Source organism: Mesocricetus auratus, unplaced genomic scaffold (assembly GCF_017639785.1).
Source record: "Mesocricetus auratus isolate SY011 unplaced genomic scaffold, BCM_Maur_2.0 Super-Scaffold_15014, whole genome shotgun sequence".
NCBI classification, from domain to species: Eukaryota; Metazoa; Chordata; class Mammalia; order Rodentia; family Cricetidae; genus Mesocricetus; species Mesocricetus auratus.
In genome coordinates, this window is record NW_024429186.1 from 16,419,979 (window position 1) to 16,437,001 (window position 17,023).

Sequence of the window (17,023 nt, forward strand, 5' to 3'; positions counted from 1 at the left end):
CTGAGCCTCCAGCATCTTCCCACCATCCTTGGAACACTAATTTGCAAATGCTTTTTTATTTAAAATATTTTGGTAGGGCTGGAGAGTTGGCTCAGTGGTTAAGAGCACTTGTTCTTGCAAAGGACCCGAATCCAATTCCCAGCACCCACGTGAGTGTTCATTTCCTCCTCAGGTACCAGGCACACATGCGGCTCAGAGACATACATGCAGGCAAAGACACTCATACTCAGGTGTGTGTGTGTGTGTGTGTGTGTGTGTGTGTGTGTGTGTGTGTGTGTGTGTGTGTACGTACACGTTCTTTTGCATACCCATGGAAGTCAAAGAACGACTTTCAAGAGTTGGCTCTCTCCTTTTGACATGTGGATCCTGAAGGTCAAACTCAGGTCACCAGGCTCCTGTGGGAAGCACTAAGTCATCTCATTGGCCTACTTTTTATATTTTGAGACAGGGTCTCATTATATTGCCCTGGCTGGCCCTGAACTCAAGGAAGTGCTCCTGCCTTAGGCTCCCTAGTGTTAGGCTAATGGACACCACCACGTTTGGCTAGCCGACTTCTACTCATATCCTCTCAGGTCTGAGCTCACTTCTGTGCCCCTCTTACCCCCTCATCTACCCATCCTCGCATCCACGCTGCTTTCCATGTTGTCCCCAAGACGCCCAGGTGCGTCTCCTTCTCTTCCGGTCTCACTCGGATGCTGCCTCTTAAGGGGACCGGGGGCTGCAGCTGCTTGGTGGGGAAACTGTGACAAAGTGCCGCAGTCTGAGTGGCTTAAACAATAGAAATGGGATGTCCCGATGCTTAGGAGGCCCAGTGCTGGTCAAGGCGCAGGCAGAGCGCTTTCTGGAGCCTCTGGAGCTCTGGTGGATGTGCCACCATGATCTCTGCCTTGGTTGTCAACTTGTGTTCTCCCAGGGTGCAGATATCCAATGTGCCCTTCTGACAAGGACAGCAGTTCTTTTGGTATGAGGGTCCACCCCACTCAAATATGATGTCATCTTAATTATATATGCAGTGACTTTCAGACAAGGCCGCCTTCTGGGGTAACGGAGGTCAGGACTTGAATGTGCAGCCAGTTCCACTCGGATCAGACCTTGTATGGCGAGCGTCTGCTCTCCGCACCAAGCACGCTGCCTCTGACTCCTGATGGCCCTGACTCGACCATATTTCTCTGTTTGCTGACACCCTCCCTGTTGCATCGCCGGGCTTGAGCAGTGCCAGCACAAAGCAGCCATCCAGGAGTGGCACTAGGATTCAGGAAAAAGCAGAATAGAACAAAGAGTCATCTTCTGTGATTGATCTGTGAAGGGGCAGTGTTTTTCTTTTATATACACGTTAGACAAAGGGCGGAAGTCAAGAGGGCTGATGTGAAAGCTTGGCGTTTTTAGCGATCGTCAGGTGGGCACACACCACCCTTCCAGCTTATTACTGTGTGCATTCTCCAGTCTGCTTTGCCGAGAACAAACGTGCCCTTTCGCATGGGGTGTCCCCTTGACCTTAGTCCCTGCATGCACTTCCTAGTGAGCTAGGACCAGTGTGGTTTGTCTGAGGCTGCCAAGGATGATGGGCAATTAAATGGAAGGATTGCAGTTTGCCTCTGGGAGGACTTTTGGGGTCTGGGCATTCTATCCTGGCCTCACAGTGGAAAATGCAGGGAAGGTGGCAGTGTTGTATGGCTCTGTTTATATGGTCCATTCTAAGTTTATCTGTCCAGGACCTCATAAATGCATGCCTCACCACGACCCGTGTGTTCACTTTGTGACCATCAGATATGGCGAGGGAGCTGCCTCAAGGACTGGTGGGTACTTCCTCTGTTTTCCTTTCCTGTTTGTGTGTAGGACTGTCCAGTCTTCCAGATAGCTACTGAGAGGAGGGTTCCCAGATATTCACGGCTTGCTTGGAGTGACAAGACTTAGGTCAGCAGGCTGCATCGATGGTGGCTTCCTCTGCCTCTTCTGTTGTGTCTTTGGGAGCCAAGACTCCTTTAGTTTCCAGGATCATGGCTGCTGCTGTGGCAGTGAACAAAGCTGTAGGAAGTCTCTAGGCCTCTCCAACACCCCATGGCCTTGTCTCCTTCCTAAGGATTGTTGTGGGGCCGGAACCAGGTGACTCCAGTGCCCTTGCTTGCTCTAGAGCACAGAAGATCTTGGGATTTTCTTCTCCTGCTAGGTCAGTGTCTGCAACTTATGTCTGAGTCATTTGGACTTGCAGAGTTTGTTAACTGGATACTTCTCTGGTGGGACCCACAGAGAAGTGCTCCCCCTCCTCCCCCCACAAGCCCAGCATGGAGGTCCAGATCTGGGAGTATTACGGAGAGAATATAGGCCAGAAGGTATGGCTGTAAGGAAGGTAGTGGGTGAGGGTTTGTGGCCTGTCTCTTCTATGACTGGCCTAATTCCTTTCGCGCTTCCTTTTTTTTCAGTGCAAGATAGGGTAACATTTGTTTGGAGCGGTGGGTAGCATGATGAACGGTTGGGCCGATGTTGTAAATCTCTCCTGTCCCCAGGTACTCATTCAGCACACGTTTGCTGCCCTGGTACAAGCAGACATTGCCAGGCTGAAGGGAGGAACAGGATACTTTGGAGAGGTCTCAGAGACAGGCCAAGAAGTCTTTTTACAGCTCACAGTGGGCATGATTGGCCAGGCTAGACTGTGTCAGTTCCTCTGAGGTAGGAGGCTGGTAGGGTTCCTGGGGGCTGGCATCATGCCCAAGCCCTGAACCTGAATCTGACACTTTCTGTTTGTCATTGGAACTGGTAGCTCCCCCAAGAACGGAGACTAATGAAGTGTTAGAGGAATGGAGAGCAGAGGAGCTCCAGGATACTCGCTGGCACCTTCCACGGGGGATGGGGCGGGGGCTCCTGAGAGCCTGCTCCGCTCTGGCTGTTGCTGAAGCTTTTCTGACGTTGCCTTGTTCAATGAGGAATGTGGGAGCAGATGCCAAGGCTCCATCAGACAGGCTTAGATGGGCTGAAGGTCACTGCCTACCGCTGCCTGCCCTCCTTCATCAATCACAGCCCCAGTTACCGGGATCCAAAAGGCCACCACTGTCATGGGATCCCAGTGAGAGGACCCCCTACCCCCATGAATGCAATAATCCATGTGCAGTGCTTACAGGTAGGCCTGGTATATAGCAAGTGCTCAATGGATATTAGCTGCTGGCTAGATTTGAACCCAGGTCTTTTTGCTTCTACTCCTGTTGTCTGCACTGGTAACTTAAAGTCAAACAAGGCAGAAACTGCACTGGCTTGAAACTCCCAAGTAGCATAGTATAGTGTGAGAAGACTGATCTCACCTGGCTTCATAGAGACTCCTGTTATCCCCCCGGGGGAAATGATCACTTACATCAGTCCCTTGGAGTGCACTGAGGTGCTGTGGGCATAGGTAGGTAGATGTCTATAGTCTCTCTCTGCTCCTACACTCCACAGCATACTATACTGGGTCACTTCCTAAGCGTCCTATGGCAGCTTGATATCCCTTCTTGATGGATTTGATATATTAATTTTGGGTGATTATAAATAATAATGTCCTGTGTGTTGGCTTGCTAGCAGGATGGAGACACCCCGAGTCCCAGTGCTGTGCATGCATTGGGATGCTTCCATAGGTTGGGGGCTTGGGGGGGGACCCGTGCTTCCTGATGAGGGATTGGGAAATGACACTTTGCTGGAGAGTTTAGTTCTTCCTGCTGGAGTTTCAGAGGAAGACAGACCCCGTGGCTGAGATGGCCAGGCAGACACTCTCCTGCAAGTAGGCAAGAACTACCTCGGACATAATTTTGGGCTACATTGTCACTGCTGGTCCTTCCCAGGAAAAGTGTCTAGCTAACATCCTTCTGAGGAAATTAGAGGGCCTTTGAAACTGTGCCTCAGAGCCTGGCAGTGGTGGTGCACGCCTTTAATCCCAACACTCGGCAGGCAGAGGCAGGCAGATCTCTGTGAGTTCAAGACCAGCCTGGTCTACAAAAGCTAGTTCCAGGACAGGCTCCGAAGCCACAGAGAAATCCTGGGGGTGGGGTGGGGGGGGGGCTGCGCCTTGGAACACAGGGACAGAGCTAGAGTGTGGCCACTCCCCTTACTTACTGGCCACCCAGTCTCCGCTTATTGTTTGGCCTTCTGGAATCTTCTTTGCCTCACATGTAAATGGTCACCAGACCTCAGCTGCTCCAGACTGGGAGATTAGGGGGAATAATAATATGTGTGATTTGCTCAGTTCCACACCTGGTATGGGGCTTAGGCTCCCATGGTTCTGGGGAAGGGATTGCTTGGATCATCCTGGCGGACAGCCAACAAGAATTAAATAGGAGCTAGGGAAAATCTAGCCTCATGTGATCTCAGCTGAAATCTCCGCTGCTGACATCTGTGCTGTGGGCTGTCCCTGCTCGGCGGGATTGCCTCCTGTCTGGGCTCTGGTGTAGCCTATGGAAGGGTGTTTCCTTGTCTTTGCTTTGCAGGCGAGGAAACCAGTCTGAGGGTGAAGGATGCTCTCTCCCTAGGCCTGTGCTTCCAGACACTCAGCCCCGCTCTCTGATCTTTTGCTGCCCCTCTGCTTGGGAGGGACCACCTCATGCCTGGGGTGGTGTTGCTGGAGTCAGGTCTCACAGCTTCTTCAGCCCCAGATGAACACAAGGATGCTATATTAGTTATTAAACTGTTGGCTGATGGCTAGAGCTTCTTATTGGCTAGTTCTGTCTTAATTATTAGCCCATTTCTATTAACCTATGTATTTCCGTGTTGTCTTGACTTACCAAAGAATGGTCCAGACCTGTTACTCCTTGGTGGTCTACATGGCTTCCTTTCTACCTACCTTTTCCAGAATTCTCCTTGTCTCCTAGTCCTGCCTATCTTTCTGCCTCTATTGGCCAAACTGTTTTATTCATCAGCCAATAAGAGAAACATATATACAGGTGGACATCCCCCATCATCCCCTCTTTTCTGTCTAAATAAAAAGAAGGGTTTTAACTTTAATATAGTAAAATTATATATAACAAAGCTGTTATCGAGTAAGAACTACAGTTAATAACATTTAGCCCGTTAACATTTGGCAAAAGTCATCTATCTTAGGGTGACTCAGGAGGAAGATAATTGTTAGGGAGCTGGGGCAAGAGGACCCTGGGATCCTCTTTCTCCAGTCCCCATTTCCCAGCATGCAGTGAGAGGGCAGCCAGACTTTGGGGTGTAGCCTGTGACTCCCCTGCGGTACAGATCTTGTCTATCTTTATTTGCCAGCTTGTGTGTGAAGTGTGCCTCTCCTTAGGACCGGAAGAGACTGCCTGGTGACAGAGAGAGGGTTTTTAGTTTCCACCATGTTGTCTTGAGCCCTGGGGCACCACCGTGTGTAGTAACAACATCAATGAACAGTCCACTTGGCCAAAGTGGCTGCCACCGAGGGACTTGTGGGTAGATGGAGGGGACCTCTGAGGCTTTCCTGGATGCTGGAGAACAGATAGGTTCATGCGTGGCTTGTTCAGGGTTTCCGCCTAATAATTCTAAAATATCAGGAAGTGTTCTTCCCTTGCAGAATAAATTTCTGTTGCTTGTATTCTATGTAGATTCAAAACTATAAAACTATAGCTTGAAAAAGCCCGTCCGAACCCCACTGGGGTGCATTTAGTAGTATTTAACATGTCCTTTGTCTCAATAAGTGAAGAAATGGAGTAGAGAAACCTCCCATATCAGCCAAGTTGATGTGAGGTTCTGGTTTGTCAGGTGACATGAAGTCCTGGGGCCTGAAACGGTGACGACCCCTCCCCTCCCCCCCCCCCCACATACTCCTTTCACCTGTCACAGGGCCATCAGGAAAGAGAGAAAATCTCTTCCCGCATGGGGGACACGGACCACATACTCCACAGTTACTAGCCAGAGGTCATTGACTCTTGTTGCCATCCAGCCAAGGGTGCTGTGCTGTTCTGTGTCTTGGAAAGCACAGCTTTGTCATCCTCCCCCCAGGTCACCCTTCCTGTTTCCTCAGTTTCCACAGCAAAGGTCTCCACTGGGATGTCTTTGCTGCCATCTTAGTGACTTCCAAATATCTCCCCCCTTCCCGTGTGTGTGTGTGTGTGTGTGTGTGTGTGTGTGTGTGTGTGTGTGTGCAGAGAGATAAGTGGATCCCTGGTGTTTGCTGGTTAACCAACCCAGGTGGAGAGATCCTCCTGAGTAGAATTTTATGAAGCAGTGGTAGCCTGGGGATTTGAACTCAGGTTGGCATATTGCTGTAACCGGCACTCTTCAGACTGAGCCATCTTCCCCTGCTGCTCAATGCTATTTTCCTCCCTCCATCTGCAGATTTGAATGTGTTAGGGACTGTGATGTTATTGGAGCATTCGGGATCAGAGTCCAGACTCTAGTTTCCCAGAAAGCTGGGTTTGCCCACCCACCTACCGATGAGACGAGGAGCAATAGTGAAAGTAGAGGGAGATTTATTCTTTGTGGCCACATGGGGAAGAGAAGAAAGAGCTCCAGTGACCATTCCTGCCCACCTCCGAAGTCCATCTCCAGGGTCCTGACCTGAGGTTCAGGTTTAAATATCGGGTAAGAAGTTTGCATAACTGAGCAGTCCTGGCCAAGGTGTGGTTCCAGCCATCATTGTCTTGGCCACAGTGTCTCTTACAAGCCGGCCTGACAAGTTGTTGGTTAGAACTGTATGGAATCCCTTCACAAAAGACAAGTTCTTCCTCTGGCTGGCACTCAGCTGGTACAAGTCATATAAAATCCTAGCTTGGGGAGCGGAGTTAGGCTCAAGGTGCACCCGTAGCTATTGGCAATTGATGGCTGTTGGGAGAAGCGTGTGGCCTGTGGTTGGCTGGTCAGGCTTCAGTGGAAGGTCACACAGTCAAGAGCCTATGGGCAGCACCGACTGTATTTTCTGGGTTAAAAACAAGAAAGGATATAAAGTTGGGTGGGTAGGAATTAGGGATGGATCTGGGAGGAGTGTCTGGTTGTGTGGATATGATCAAAATACATTGTGTAAAATTCTCAGAAAAAAAACAATAAAAATGAGAAAAGGAGTTATATTCCATTTTTTAAAAAGATAGCCTGTGTATGTCATATTGTATGATGATATAACTGCCCTGTCGGAAATGAAGATGTTCAATGCAGTTCTTTTTCACAGTCATTATTAATTGATTAATTATTTTTTTATTTTGATGGCATTGGCATTTGTCTGCATATGACATTGATGCTTGTCTGTGGGTGGGTGTCAGGTCCCCTGGAACTGGAGTTTCAGACAGTTGTGAGCATCCATGTGGGTGCTGGGAGTTGAACCCAGGTCCTCTGGAAGAGCAGCCAATGCTCTTAACTACTGAGTCATCTCTGTAGCCCCTCAATACCATTCTTAAGGAGCCATGCTGCCTGATAGCTCTGTATCTCTCAGAGTGTTGCTGGAGATGTTAGGTTCAGAGCATGGACTCTGGCAGGCCTAACAAGCTAGGCTTCACCGGTTACCTGCGGTAGACTCAGTTCCTCACATGTTAGTGCCAGGAGGCGCTGTGCTTGTCTGGCTCATTAGTTGTTAGCCCTCCTTTGGGGTAAAGTGTTGTCTACTCTTCTGCCTTAATTGAATTGCTGCTACTTCCCATTGTCCTAGTCATTGGGGAACTGTGTCAGGGAATACAGACACCAGCCTGCCTCTTTGATCTGGGGCAGAGGCCATTGGGATGATCAATATCTCACTTGGCTTAGTTTACAGGTGTGGGTAGCCAGACTCAAGCTCCTGACTGAGGGACACATGACACTCCTCTGGTGCTTATTCAGGAGTGCCCATGTCCTCCCTCAGGCTGCTTTTGGAATCAAACACCCAGGGAGACCCTACTGCCTTTGGGGCCTATCCATGAAAGGCCCAGGTTGAGAGACCCACCTCTGTCTGCTAGACTGCAACCTCAGGGTTGACTCTTCTGCCAGATCCCAGGACTCTCTGAGAGCATGGAGATACACATCAGGCCCTTGGGCCATTTGTCCCACTCAGCGCTTACTTAAGACAAAACTTTTGATGTGGTGGATCCCATTTGAAGTCACAGCTGAAAACACACCACTCCTGGGCTGCAAGCAGGGAGGAGAGGTAGAAGAAACCCCAGGTACCTGGCACACCCTTTGGCGTGAACAGAAGCCGGGCCTCAGCAAGAGAGAACCCTATGTTTCCACGACGTGAAGCTCTATGCCCTTGGGCGTGGCGCTGGACCTCTGTGTGACTCAGTGTCTTCATCTGCTCAGTGTCTCCATATGCTCAGTGCTTGTTAGGAACGCAACGTGTTGCTTCCCGTCAGCACCTTGTGGGTGACAGTTGTCATTGGCAACCACAGAGAGCTGAGGTGTGGCAGCATACTCTTTAAGGATGTTAATATGAGCCAGTGCTCGGACCCTGGCTCTGTAGAATTCAAGTCCTGCCCCGTGCTGAGTTCTTTGCCATGCTCCTACCAGAGGCTTGGGGGGGTTTTATGTCGGTCATAATACAGACAGTAAGCAGCTGATCTTTAACCGAGTGTGATCTCTGCATGTAACGAGTAGAATGTGATCATGCATGCAGCAGCTGTGTGTACTGCAGGGCAGTGAGGTTTCTTTAGGTAGTTGAAGTTCTGAGAAGGTGGAGCCACGAAGGCCAGTCCCTGTGGCTTAGTCTTAGTCCCACTCCAGCCTCAGCTGTAGCGTTTGAAGTTATTTTGCTTAGCGGCCCTGTGTCTCCATGGCCAGGTGCGGGGACATGTTTTGTAGTAAAGAGAGTTGCCCTGGGGAAGCAATGGGAAGTCAGCGGGTGGTCCTGTGGGTGTGGGTGAGATGAGGGACCTATGAATTCTTCCCGTTTGCTGCAAGCCGAATTGAGAGCCACCGCCTTGGACAGCGTGTGGAAAGTTGAAAGCTTGCTTGTATTATGAATGGAGAAACTGAAGCTATAGTTAGATGATCATAGGGTTAGGTGGGCTTCCCGGCCTTGCTCACACCTCTGGCTGGTTCCCTGTGTAGTGTCAGGACCTCGCTTGGTTACCAGGTAGGGTATGATTATGTTAATTATTACTGTTTTGGGAGTCAGAGGTGACTCGAGGGCCACTGGGGTTTGCCAACTTTGTCCCAGCTCTGTCCACCCCCTCGTGAGCCTCACTGCCCTTGTCAACTAGGGAAACAGTGGTCCTTTGTTCTCTCTGAATTCAGAACCCTGTGTGCTGCAGGGAACCACGTCCAGTGCTGGCCTCACAAGACAGCGAGACTTGGAAGGGGAGCACCCATGGTCAGGCTTTTCATCAAGATGCCCTTAACGCTCACAGAGAGGGGCAGATCATGCCCCTTCCGAGGGAGAACAGGAAGTCTCCTGGAATGTTCTGGGAGCCAAGCTGTCAGAGAAACAGAATGGTGAACACACATTGAGTTCTTTATCCCCGAGTCCTACCCTCACCCTGTCTAGGAGGCTGGGCATCTGCTGTGCCGTTTTCTGAAGCGTCACCTCCGTGCTGCCACTCCTTGGAAGGTTCCCTCCCCCATGATGTCCTCCCTGCCAGGGGCCCTCTCCTTTGTATCATCCCCCCTGTAGTGCTCACTCCCACCGTGCACTCACTGTTCAGGCCTCCCAGGCAGTGGGGAGACAGACTTCTGTGAGGTTCTTTCAGGGACAGCGTCCCTTGAGAATGCTGGTGGCTTCTCTGGCCACTCGAGGAGAAGCAGGAAGGCCCATTTGCAGCTCAGAAATGCTGCTGCAAGGCCAGCTATGGTGGCGCATGCTTGATACCACGGCACTCAGAAGGTAGAATCAGGAGGATAGCTGCAAGTTCAAGAGCAGCTTGAAGTACAAAAGAAGGAAAGATAGCTCAGTGTGGTGGCTTTGGAGGCAGCGACAGGCAGATCTCTGTGAGTTCAAGGCCATCCTGGTCTACATAGAGAATTCCTGGACAGCCAGGGCTACAAAGAGAAACCCTGTCAAAGGGAACGGGGCATGCCATGCTGCAGAATGGAACCGCACCAGGCCTGATGCGTGCCCCAAATTGCTGTTCTTGTGAAAAGGCTTTACTGGCATAAAATTGCTTGGAAAATACACAAAGGAAGGTGGCTGGCTTCCAGACTCAACTGTTTACCTTTTGCAGAGCAGCCAGGAACACAGGGAGCTTATTTTCCAAACAGCCCCTGGTTGTCAGGTCTACAGTCCTCATGCTGATGCCCACCTCCTTGGCCTGATCCTCAGAGGATCCCTGGCTTTTCTCTGACTGGTTTCTGTCCCTGCAAACTCCAGTGCCCAAGAGTCACCCCCGACCTCTAAAACAGCAATAATTAGCATAACCATGCTCTAACTGGTAACCAGTTGAGGCTCTGACACTATTCCCCTTCCCCAGTACCTGGTCCAGGGAGGACTGGAGACATGGGGACCAGTGAGGTAGTTCTGTCTGAACTTGGGAAATGTGCCCACTGTCACTCTTGGCATGCAGTTCTGTCTTCATAGTTGTCACGGTCTGAAAATATTGTGGTGCCTGCCATCACGGAACCCAGAAGGCATGGCCGTAGTTCCTTGGGTGCTTCTTCTTGTTCTGGTAGCTTCTCCACTTACTTCCCTTCAGATCCTGTTGGGGTTGGATGAAGATGTAGTGTGGGATCAGCATATAGAATGAGAGAGGCCCTTCGGTTTCCTCAGGGGGAGCTGGGGCTAGGGGCCGACACTGGCATTTCTGCTGGATCTCCGTCTGCTTCCAGGAGGTAGGAAGGTCATCTCCATCTCCTTGCCTTGCTGTGAGGTCTCAGAAGACACCCAGGAGGCAGAGTCAGGGTGATCACCTTAAGTTTGAGACCAGCCAGACCCTGTTTCAAATAAGACACTTGGGCTGCATCCCTTCCCCTCCTTGTCTGGTGTCTTAGCTGTATTTGTTTTGTTTGGTACACAAGCTTGTCACCATGGGAGGGAAGCATAGTCCTTGATGATTTCTTATTGGGAGGTCTCTGGTACTTTTTTTTCCCTTTAAATAGGGGTGACCTTTTAACACCCCTCCTGGAAGACCATAAAAAGTGGAGTTAAGGACAACAGGAAAGAGCTGGCACATCCCAAAAGTTTATCAGAAAAGAGTTAATTAAAATAAGGGTGTATCTGCAACAGGTGTGAGCAGAGTCTCAGGTGCCGACTAGACAGAATACATAGTATTAGCAAGTGTGGGGAATTGTCACCACCTATAGGCCTGCTGGGACGGGGAACCAAAAGTGTAACTAGAGCCACAGAAATAGTGGTGGCCTTGGGAGATGGGCTATGAAGAAGTACCAGAACCGAAGGTGGCATGAGGACCAGGTACAGGGACCCGTGTCCTGACCTGCCTTCCTTCCCCTTCCACCAGGGCCCCTAGCTACAAATCTGCCAGAGAACAGCAGCTATGTGGTTGTGGTTTTGGAGATTGTGACAACAGGGGACAGAGTGGGCTTGGAATAAAGGATGGGTTGGGAGTTCAGGTCTTAGGTCTTTGTATGCAAGCTGAACTCTCCCACCCACCCAGATCCTAGGCACGTTTTTTTGAAGTCTGCTCTCACTTGCTTTGTTTGTGATATCCTTTCCCATAAAATAAAAGGAGACAGGTATGTATGTCGTTAGCTTGCTGTCTTCCTCAGAATGACTGTGGCTGTCTTGTGTCATGAAATCACATGGGCACAGCCAGCCCTGAATCCTGGAGGGAGCTGCACTTGAGGGTGGGTGGTGAGTCAGAGATGGCCTTCTCTGTCCTGGCCGAGACTGGTGGGGGGTCAGCCAGGTGCTAGCTAGACTGGCATCAACTGGCTTCCAAGAGTCTAGCCTTGCAGGTGGCGGCGGCTGTGCGCTGGCGGCAGACATCTGGCGCATCAGGAAGCATGGTGTCAGGCTGCCCCGGTTGTTGGCAGGTGCTCATGGCTTGGGGTGATTCTCCCTTGAGGACTGACCTTCCCAACCCCACGTTCTTGAAAAAACAAACACATTCCCCTGTGGAGCAGTGCACGCGGCGTTCGGCTGATCACAGGCGGCTCTGTGCTCCAGCACCCCTCTGCCATCAGCGACACATCCCCGTCTCAGGGTGGAATGCAAGTGTCTGGGCTCTCAAGGCACTGACTCCTAGACTTGCCAAGAGCATCCGTCTGCCCAGGCCTTAGAGGGAAGGAGCATGTGCTTAGATGGAGTTTCGACTGTCTGACTGGTCATTTCTCTTAGCCACTCTGAGCTGTGGTTCTCCTAGGTGGTTGGGCAGTTGAGGTGTGTCCAATAAACGCTTTCTCCATACAGCCAGTGCGTGTTATCCCCTGCTCCCATTTTTTGCCTTTGGGGACCTACATGCAGACATCCTCAATCACCGCGGATGAGGAGTAGTGGGCCCTGGTGCTCTTGCTCTGCCGGTCCAGTCCCCTCCCCTCTGGGGTACTACCGATGCTCCAGGGTCCCAGATGCGCACTCAGGCACTGAAGCTCTTCTGTGTTCCCCCCTTGCAGCTGAACCTCAGCCGGCCAATTGAGGAGCAGGGCCCCCTGGACGTCATTATCCACAAGCTGACGGATGTCATCCTCGAGGCTGATCAGAATGACAGCCAGTCCCTGGAATTGGTGCACAGATTCCAAGTGAGTGAGGGGGTGATGCCTGGCTGTGAAGGGGTTGGGGGGAGGCCAGCTTGGCCACATAGCTTAGAGCTGTGGCATTTGTAGAAATGGCTCTGCCTCTGTCAAGCTGTGGTTTCCTGGGCAAGTGCTCAGCTGCAGGCCAGACCTCAGGGTTTGATGTCCTGCTCGTAGTCACAGTGCTGCTGAGTCCAGATAAGGTCTGTGTCTTCAGGGCAGGTGTGCCCAGCATTGCCTGGTGACTACACTTTGACCCCAGGATGGGACCCCTCTGTTGCACCTGGGGTCAATGCCCTGCATTTGTGGGGAAAAAAAACAGCCCATATTGTTTAATGTGATATTGTGTATGCCTTGCTTGACATTTCTCATGGGCCCGAGGGATGTTCCCTGCTCCCCCTACCCATTTCCCCAGCAGCTGTAGGTCCTGACCCCTAGGTTTTCATGTGGGGTGACAATTGCTGCTGTTGCCACTGCTGAGTTGCCCCATGTGCCCTCTTTTGTGGACAGACGATTCTTTCCTCCGGCAGGCAGCTCAGGAGTCACGAAACAAAGTCATATTATCAGCAGAAACGCAGCTGAAACAGTGACTGTTCCCGGGCCTCCCTAGGGCACGGGTGCTTGGACCAGCACTTTTCATCTGCAGTAATTGGAGGTTGGAGATCCTTTCCTCGGCCAGGACAAAGGGACTCTTGTCACACAGCAGCCACCCTGCTGACAGTGTTCCAGTCTGCCACGTGTTCAGGGTTGGTGGCCTCAGCCCCCAGAGCATCTCATGGCTCTCACTACTTCCTGGAGACCTCTTGCTTGGAGTTTACTTTCCTAACAGTTGCCTCCTGCATATGTTCTAGCGGTGGCCATAGTGGGGTAGGGATTGTCCGAAAATGGGGCAGGGATTGTCCCCCATGGGCCTCTTTATAAAGTCCTTGTCATTTGCTAAGCTCTGTCTTCTCATAGCCTGAGGCTGTAGCCATGGCCCTCCCCGGCCTCATGGAGCCTCAGTTTTCTGGTTTGTAAAATGGGTGCTTGGCAGGGAGGAGCAGCTGGGCGGTGATGGAAAGTGCTCCCACGCTCAGTCCTGGAGGTGCTCGCTGCTATCATGTGATATGCTTACTCCCTGGGTTCCTGCTGTGCTCTGAGACAAGACAGGAAGGTATGCCCCGACTGGCTCCCACTCCCATGGCCTGGACTTAGCCTGAAAAGCAGCCAGCCTGAGCCCATTTCCTCTCTGTATCCCTCAGGGCCGGGCCGGTCTGTCAGCCTTGTTCTATAACCAGGAAACTACGGCTCAGAGCCGTGTGGGTGTGGCGGAGGCAGGGCCCAGTACTGACTTCCTGAATCCACTGCTTGTTCCCTGCTGGTGGCTCTCCCTCCACCTCTCAGTGACCAAGTGTCCACATGGCCTTCACCACCATCCTGTAGGTACTGTGGGCACTCAGTGAAGCAGCCAGCATCGTCACTCCCCACTCATGCCTCCTGTCCCTTAGGAGGCCCCTAAGTATCTAATTCCTGTGCCCACAGCTCCTCAGGCAGTGGTTCTCTGGGGAGACATCAGAGCCTGGGTAGTTGTGTAGACCCTTGAGGCAGAAATGTCCACCGGTCCCACAGAGGACAGTGCTGGCACCTTGCAGGGACCCTGGCAAACTCTGTCTGGGAGTACCAGGCCAGGTATGAGGAGAGTGATGATGACTCCAGCAGGAGATATCCAGAGTCACTGTGTGAGCTCTGGTCTGCGGTACCTTATTCTGTGTTACTTGGGCCAACATGTAGCCTGACTGCCTCAAGGTGGGGAAGCGTTGCAGGCTGGGTAGTGTGTTAGTTACTTTTCTGTAGCTGTGATAAAGCTCCGTGACCAAAGTGACTTATAGAAGAGTTTGTTTTCGCTTACAGTTCCAGAGGGAGAGTCCATAGTGCAGGGCTAGCATGGCGAGGTGGCAGCCAGTCAGAAGGAGTAGGAAGCTAAGAGTGAACAGGAAGTAGGTGGGGCTGTTTGTTTGTTTGTTTGTTTGTTTGTGAGACAGAGTTTCTCTGCATTGTTTTGGAGCCTGTCCTGTAACTCCGCTCTGCAGACCAGGCTGGTCTCGAACTCACAGAGATCCACCTGCCTCTGCCTCCCAAGTGCTGGTGGAGCCAGCCTCTAAATGCATAGGCCATGTAACCTCAATAGCATAAATTTGTTGTCATTAAGATGACACCTTCTGGAGGGCGGGAGAGGTGGCTCCATGGTTAAGAGCACTGACTGCTCTTCCAGAGGACCCGGATATATTTACGAATCTTGTTCCAGGGAATACAAAGCACTCTTCTGGCTTCCATGGACACCAGGCACACTTGTAGTGCATAGGCATACATGCAGGCAAAACAGCCATATACACGATGATGATGATGATAAAGTTCTTTAAAATAAATAAGAATTAACAATGAGGAGGAGGAGGAGGAGGAAGAGGCAGGCACCTTCTTCCTGGAGCAAATGGGGCCCGAATGCCTGTGGCTTCCCAGGTGTTGTCACAGTCTTGTTCACTCCTATTTTTTCTTCTGTAAAGAGATGTCCTGGTCAGTAGTTAGCTCAGTGCCCCCATCCCTGACCCCGTCCCTCTATTCCAGGCACACTAGAGAGAGCTCTCCGCCCAGGGCAGCTACCAAAGCTGCTCTAGGTGTGGGAAAGAACATTCTGGAGAACATGTGCTTGTGGGATGTCTTGTAGAGAGGCTGTTGGCTGGGTCTTGAGTCTGCCATATACAGAGCACACACCTTGCTGACCCCAGCCTGGGATGGCAACCTAGGTATTTCTGGGGAAAATTCTTATGGCTGACTGTTTCAGCAAGAAGCCAGATGCATGATAATGACCAGGACGTGTCTTCCTGGGAAAGGGACCCACTCTTATGAGAAAGAGCATCAGGCTGTGTACCTCAGAGACCCCAGGAGGTGAGCAGGAGTGGAGGTAGTCTGGGGACAATGGCACCAGCCTAGGACAGATCGAAGGACCCAGGATGGAGGCTAGGGACAGGACTCGTGGGACTGTCAGCACTAACCTGACCATCTCTCCTTGATGGCGCTGCACCTTAAGTGTATGAAGGGGCTCTGCCAAAAGGGCCCCATCTGTATTCAGGTCCCCAAGAACGGCTGTACGCCTGGGAAGAGAGGAGTCTTGGAGACGTTCCTGATGGCCCTAGAGTGCAATGCTCTGTGGATGCTTTCCACAGCCTCTGACCCTCAGGGAAGGGAGGTTTGGAGCTATGGCCAGCTCCCTCCTTGTGTCCAGGTAGCAGGTGGAAGGGTGCTGGCCTGGTGCATACTGCAGGCCATTCAAGCTGTTGTCATGGAAACCATTCCCAGTCAGTTTTCCTTTTGGATTAGCCTCACAATGGAGGATCACTGGGATGAGTCAGTTGTTTTTCTGCTCCAAGGGTCATGCGGAGCCTGCCGTCTGGCACCTCTGCCCACTGCCTGAGACTTCGTTATCAGCACAGACATGGGCAAAGGTCCTGCAGGGCTGTGTCTCCTGGGCAGGTGGGGATGGGTGTGGCTGGTACAGAGGGACCCTGGGGCCTCCCGGCTTCTCCTTAAGCAGTAAGAGCAATCTCCTGTCTTGTCACTTTTGGTGGCACCTGTCTACCATGACTACAAGGGTAGGGCTGGCGGCCTTTGGGATTGTGTGTGAGTTTGTGGGCACACGTGTACACGCACTGTGAATTTGGAGGCTTTTTTTTTTTTTAAATACATAGGGTCTCTCTTTAGCCTGAACCTTGCCAAGTAGGCTAGACTGGCCTGGTGTCAGCTCTAGGGATCTGCTTGTTTCTGCCTTCCCAACACTGAGATTTTAAGTATATGCTGCCATGCCATGCTTGGTGCATTTTCTCTCTCTCTCTCTCTCTCTCTCTCTCTCTCTCTCTCTCTCTCCCTCCCTCCCTCCCTCCCTCCCTCCCTCCCTCCCTCCCTCCCTCCCTCCCTCCCTCCCTCCCTCCCCCCATTTCTCCTTCTTCAGATTGTACTCAAGTTCTCATTCACTGTAAGGCTAGCATTTTACCAGTTCACCTAACTCACTAGCCCCTCCTTTCCATATTGATCATCTGGAAGGAGGTCGTTTTCTCCTGTACAAGGTCAGTCAGTCTGTCTGTCGTTTGTTTGTTTGTTTTCTCAAGATAGGGTCTCCCTATGTAGCTCTGACTTGTCCTGAAACTCACTATGTAGACCAGGCTGGCTTTGAACTCACATGTGTCTGCCTCCCAAATGCTGGGATTAAAGGCGTGTACCACTTTGCTTGGCTCTGAACAAGGTCAACCTCATGCTGTTCCTCCTAACTTTTTTTTTTTTTTTTTTTTTTTTTGGTTATTCAAGACAGGGTTTCCCTGTGGCTTTGGAGGCTGTCCTGGAACTTGCTCTGTAGACCAGGCTGTCCTCAAACTCACAGAGATCCGCCTGCCTCTGCCTCCCGAGTGCTGGGATTAAAGTCCGGCTTCCTCCTAACAGCCCTCCACAGCATCTACTGAAGCCTGACTCTTGC

General features: G+C 51.4%; 1 protein-coding gene and 1 long non-coding RNA gene across 4 annotated transcripts in view; one reads left to right on the forward strand and one right to left on the reverse strand.

Moving 5' to 3' along the window:
- The window catches only part of Itpk1 (inositol-tetrakisphosphate 1-kinase), a 134,246-nt gene that overhangs the window by 68,200 nt on the left and 49,023 nt on the right, over positions 1-17,023 (forward strand). For both annotated transcript variants that reach the window (XM_013112223.3, XM_005068385.4), the window contains exon 3: positions 12,403-12,528. In XM_013112223.3, the coding sequence (XP_012967677.1) occupies positions 12,403-12,528 (126 nt within the window). The remainder of the gene's footprint in view (positions 1-12,402; positions 12,529-17,023) is intronic.
- Positions 6,397-10,819, reverse strand: LOC121139269. 2 transcript variants are annotated; one of them, XR_005876174.1, is made up of 2 exons: positions 10,308-10,819; positions 6,397-9,314 (listed from the first exon to the last, which is right to left on the reverse strand). It is a non-coding gene; the product is annotated as an uncharacterized LOC121139269 (long non-coding RNA). The 2 variants fall into 2 exon arrangements; XR_005876173.1 differs by having other exon boundaries at positions 9,536-10,819.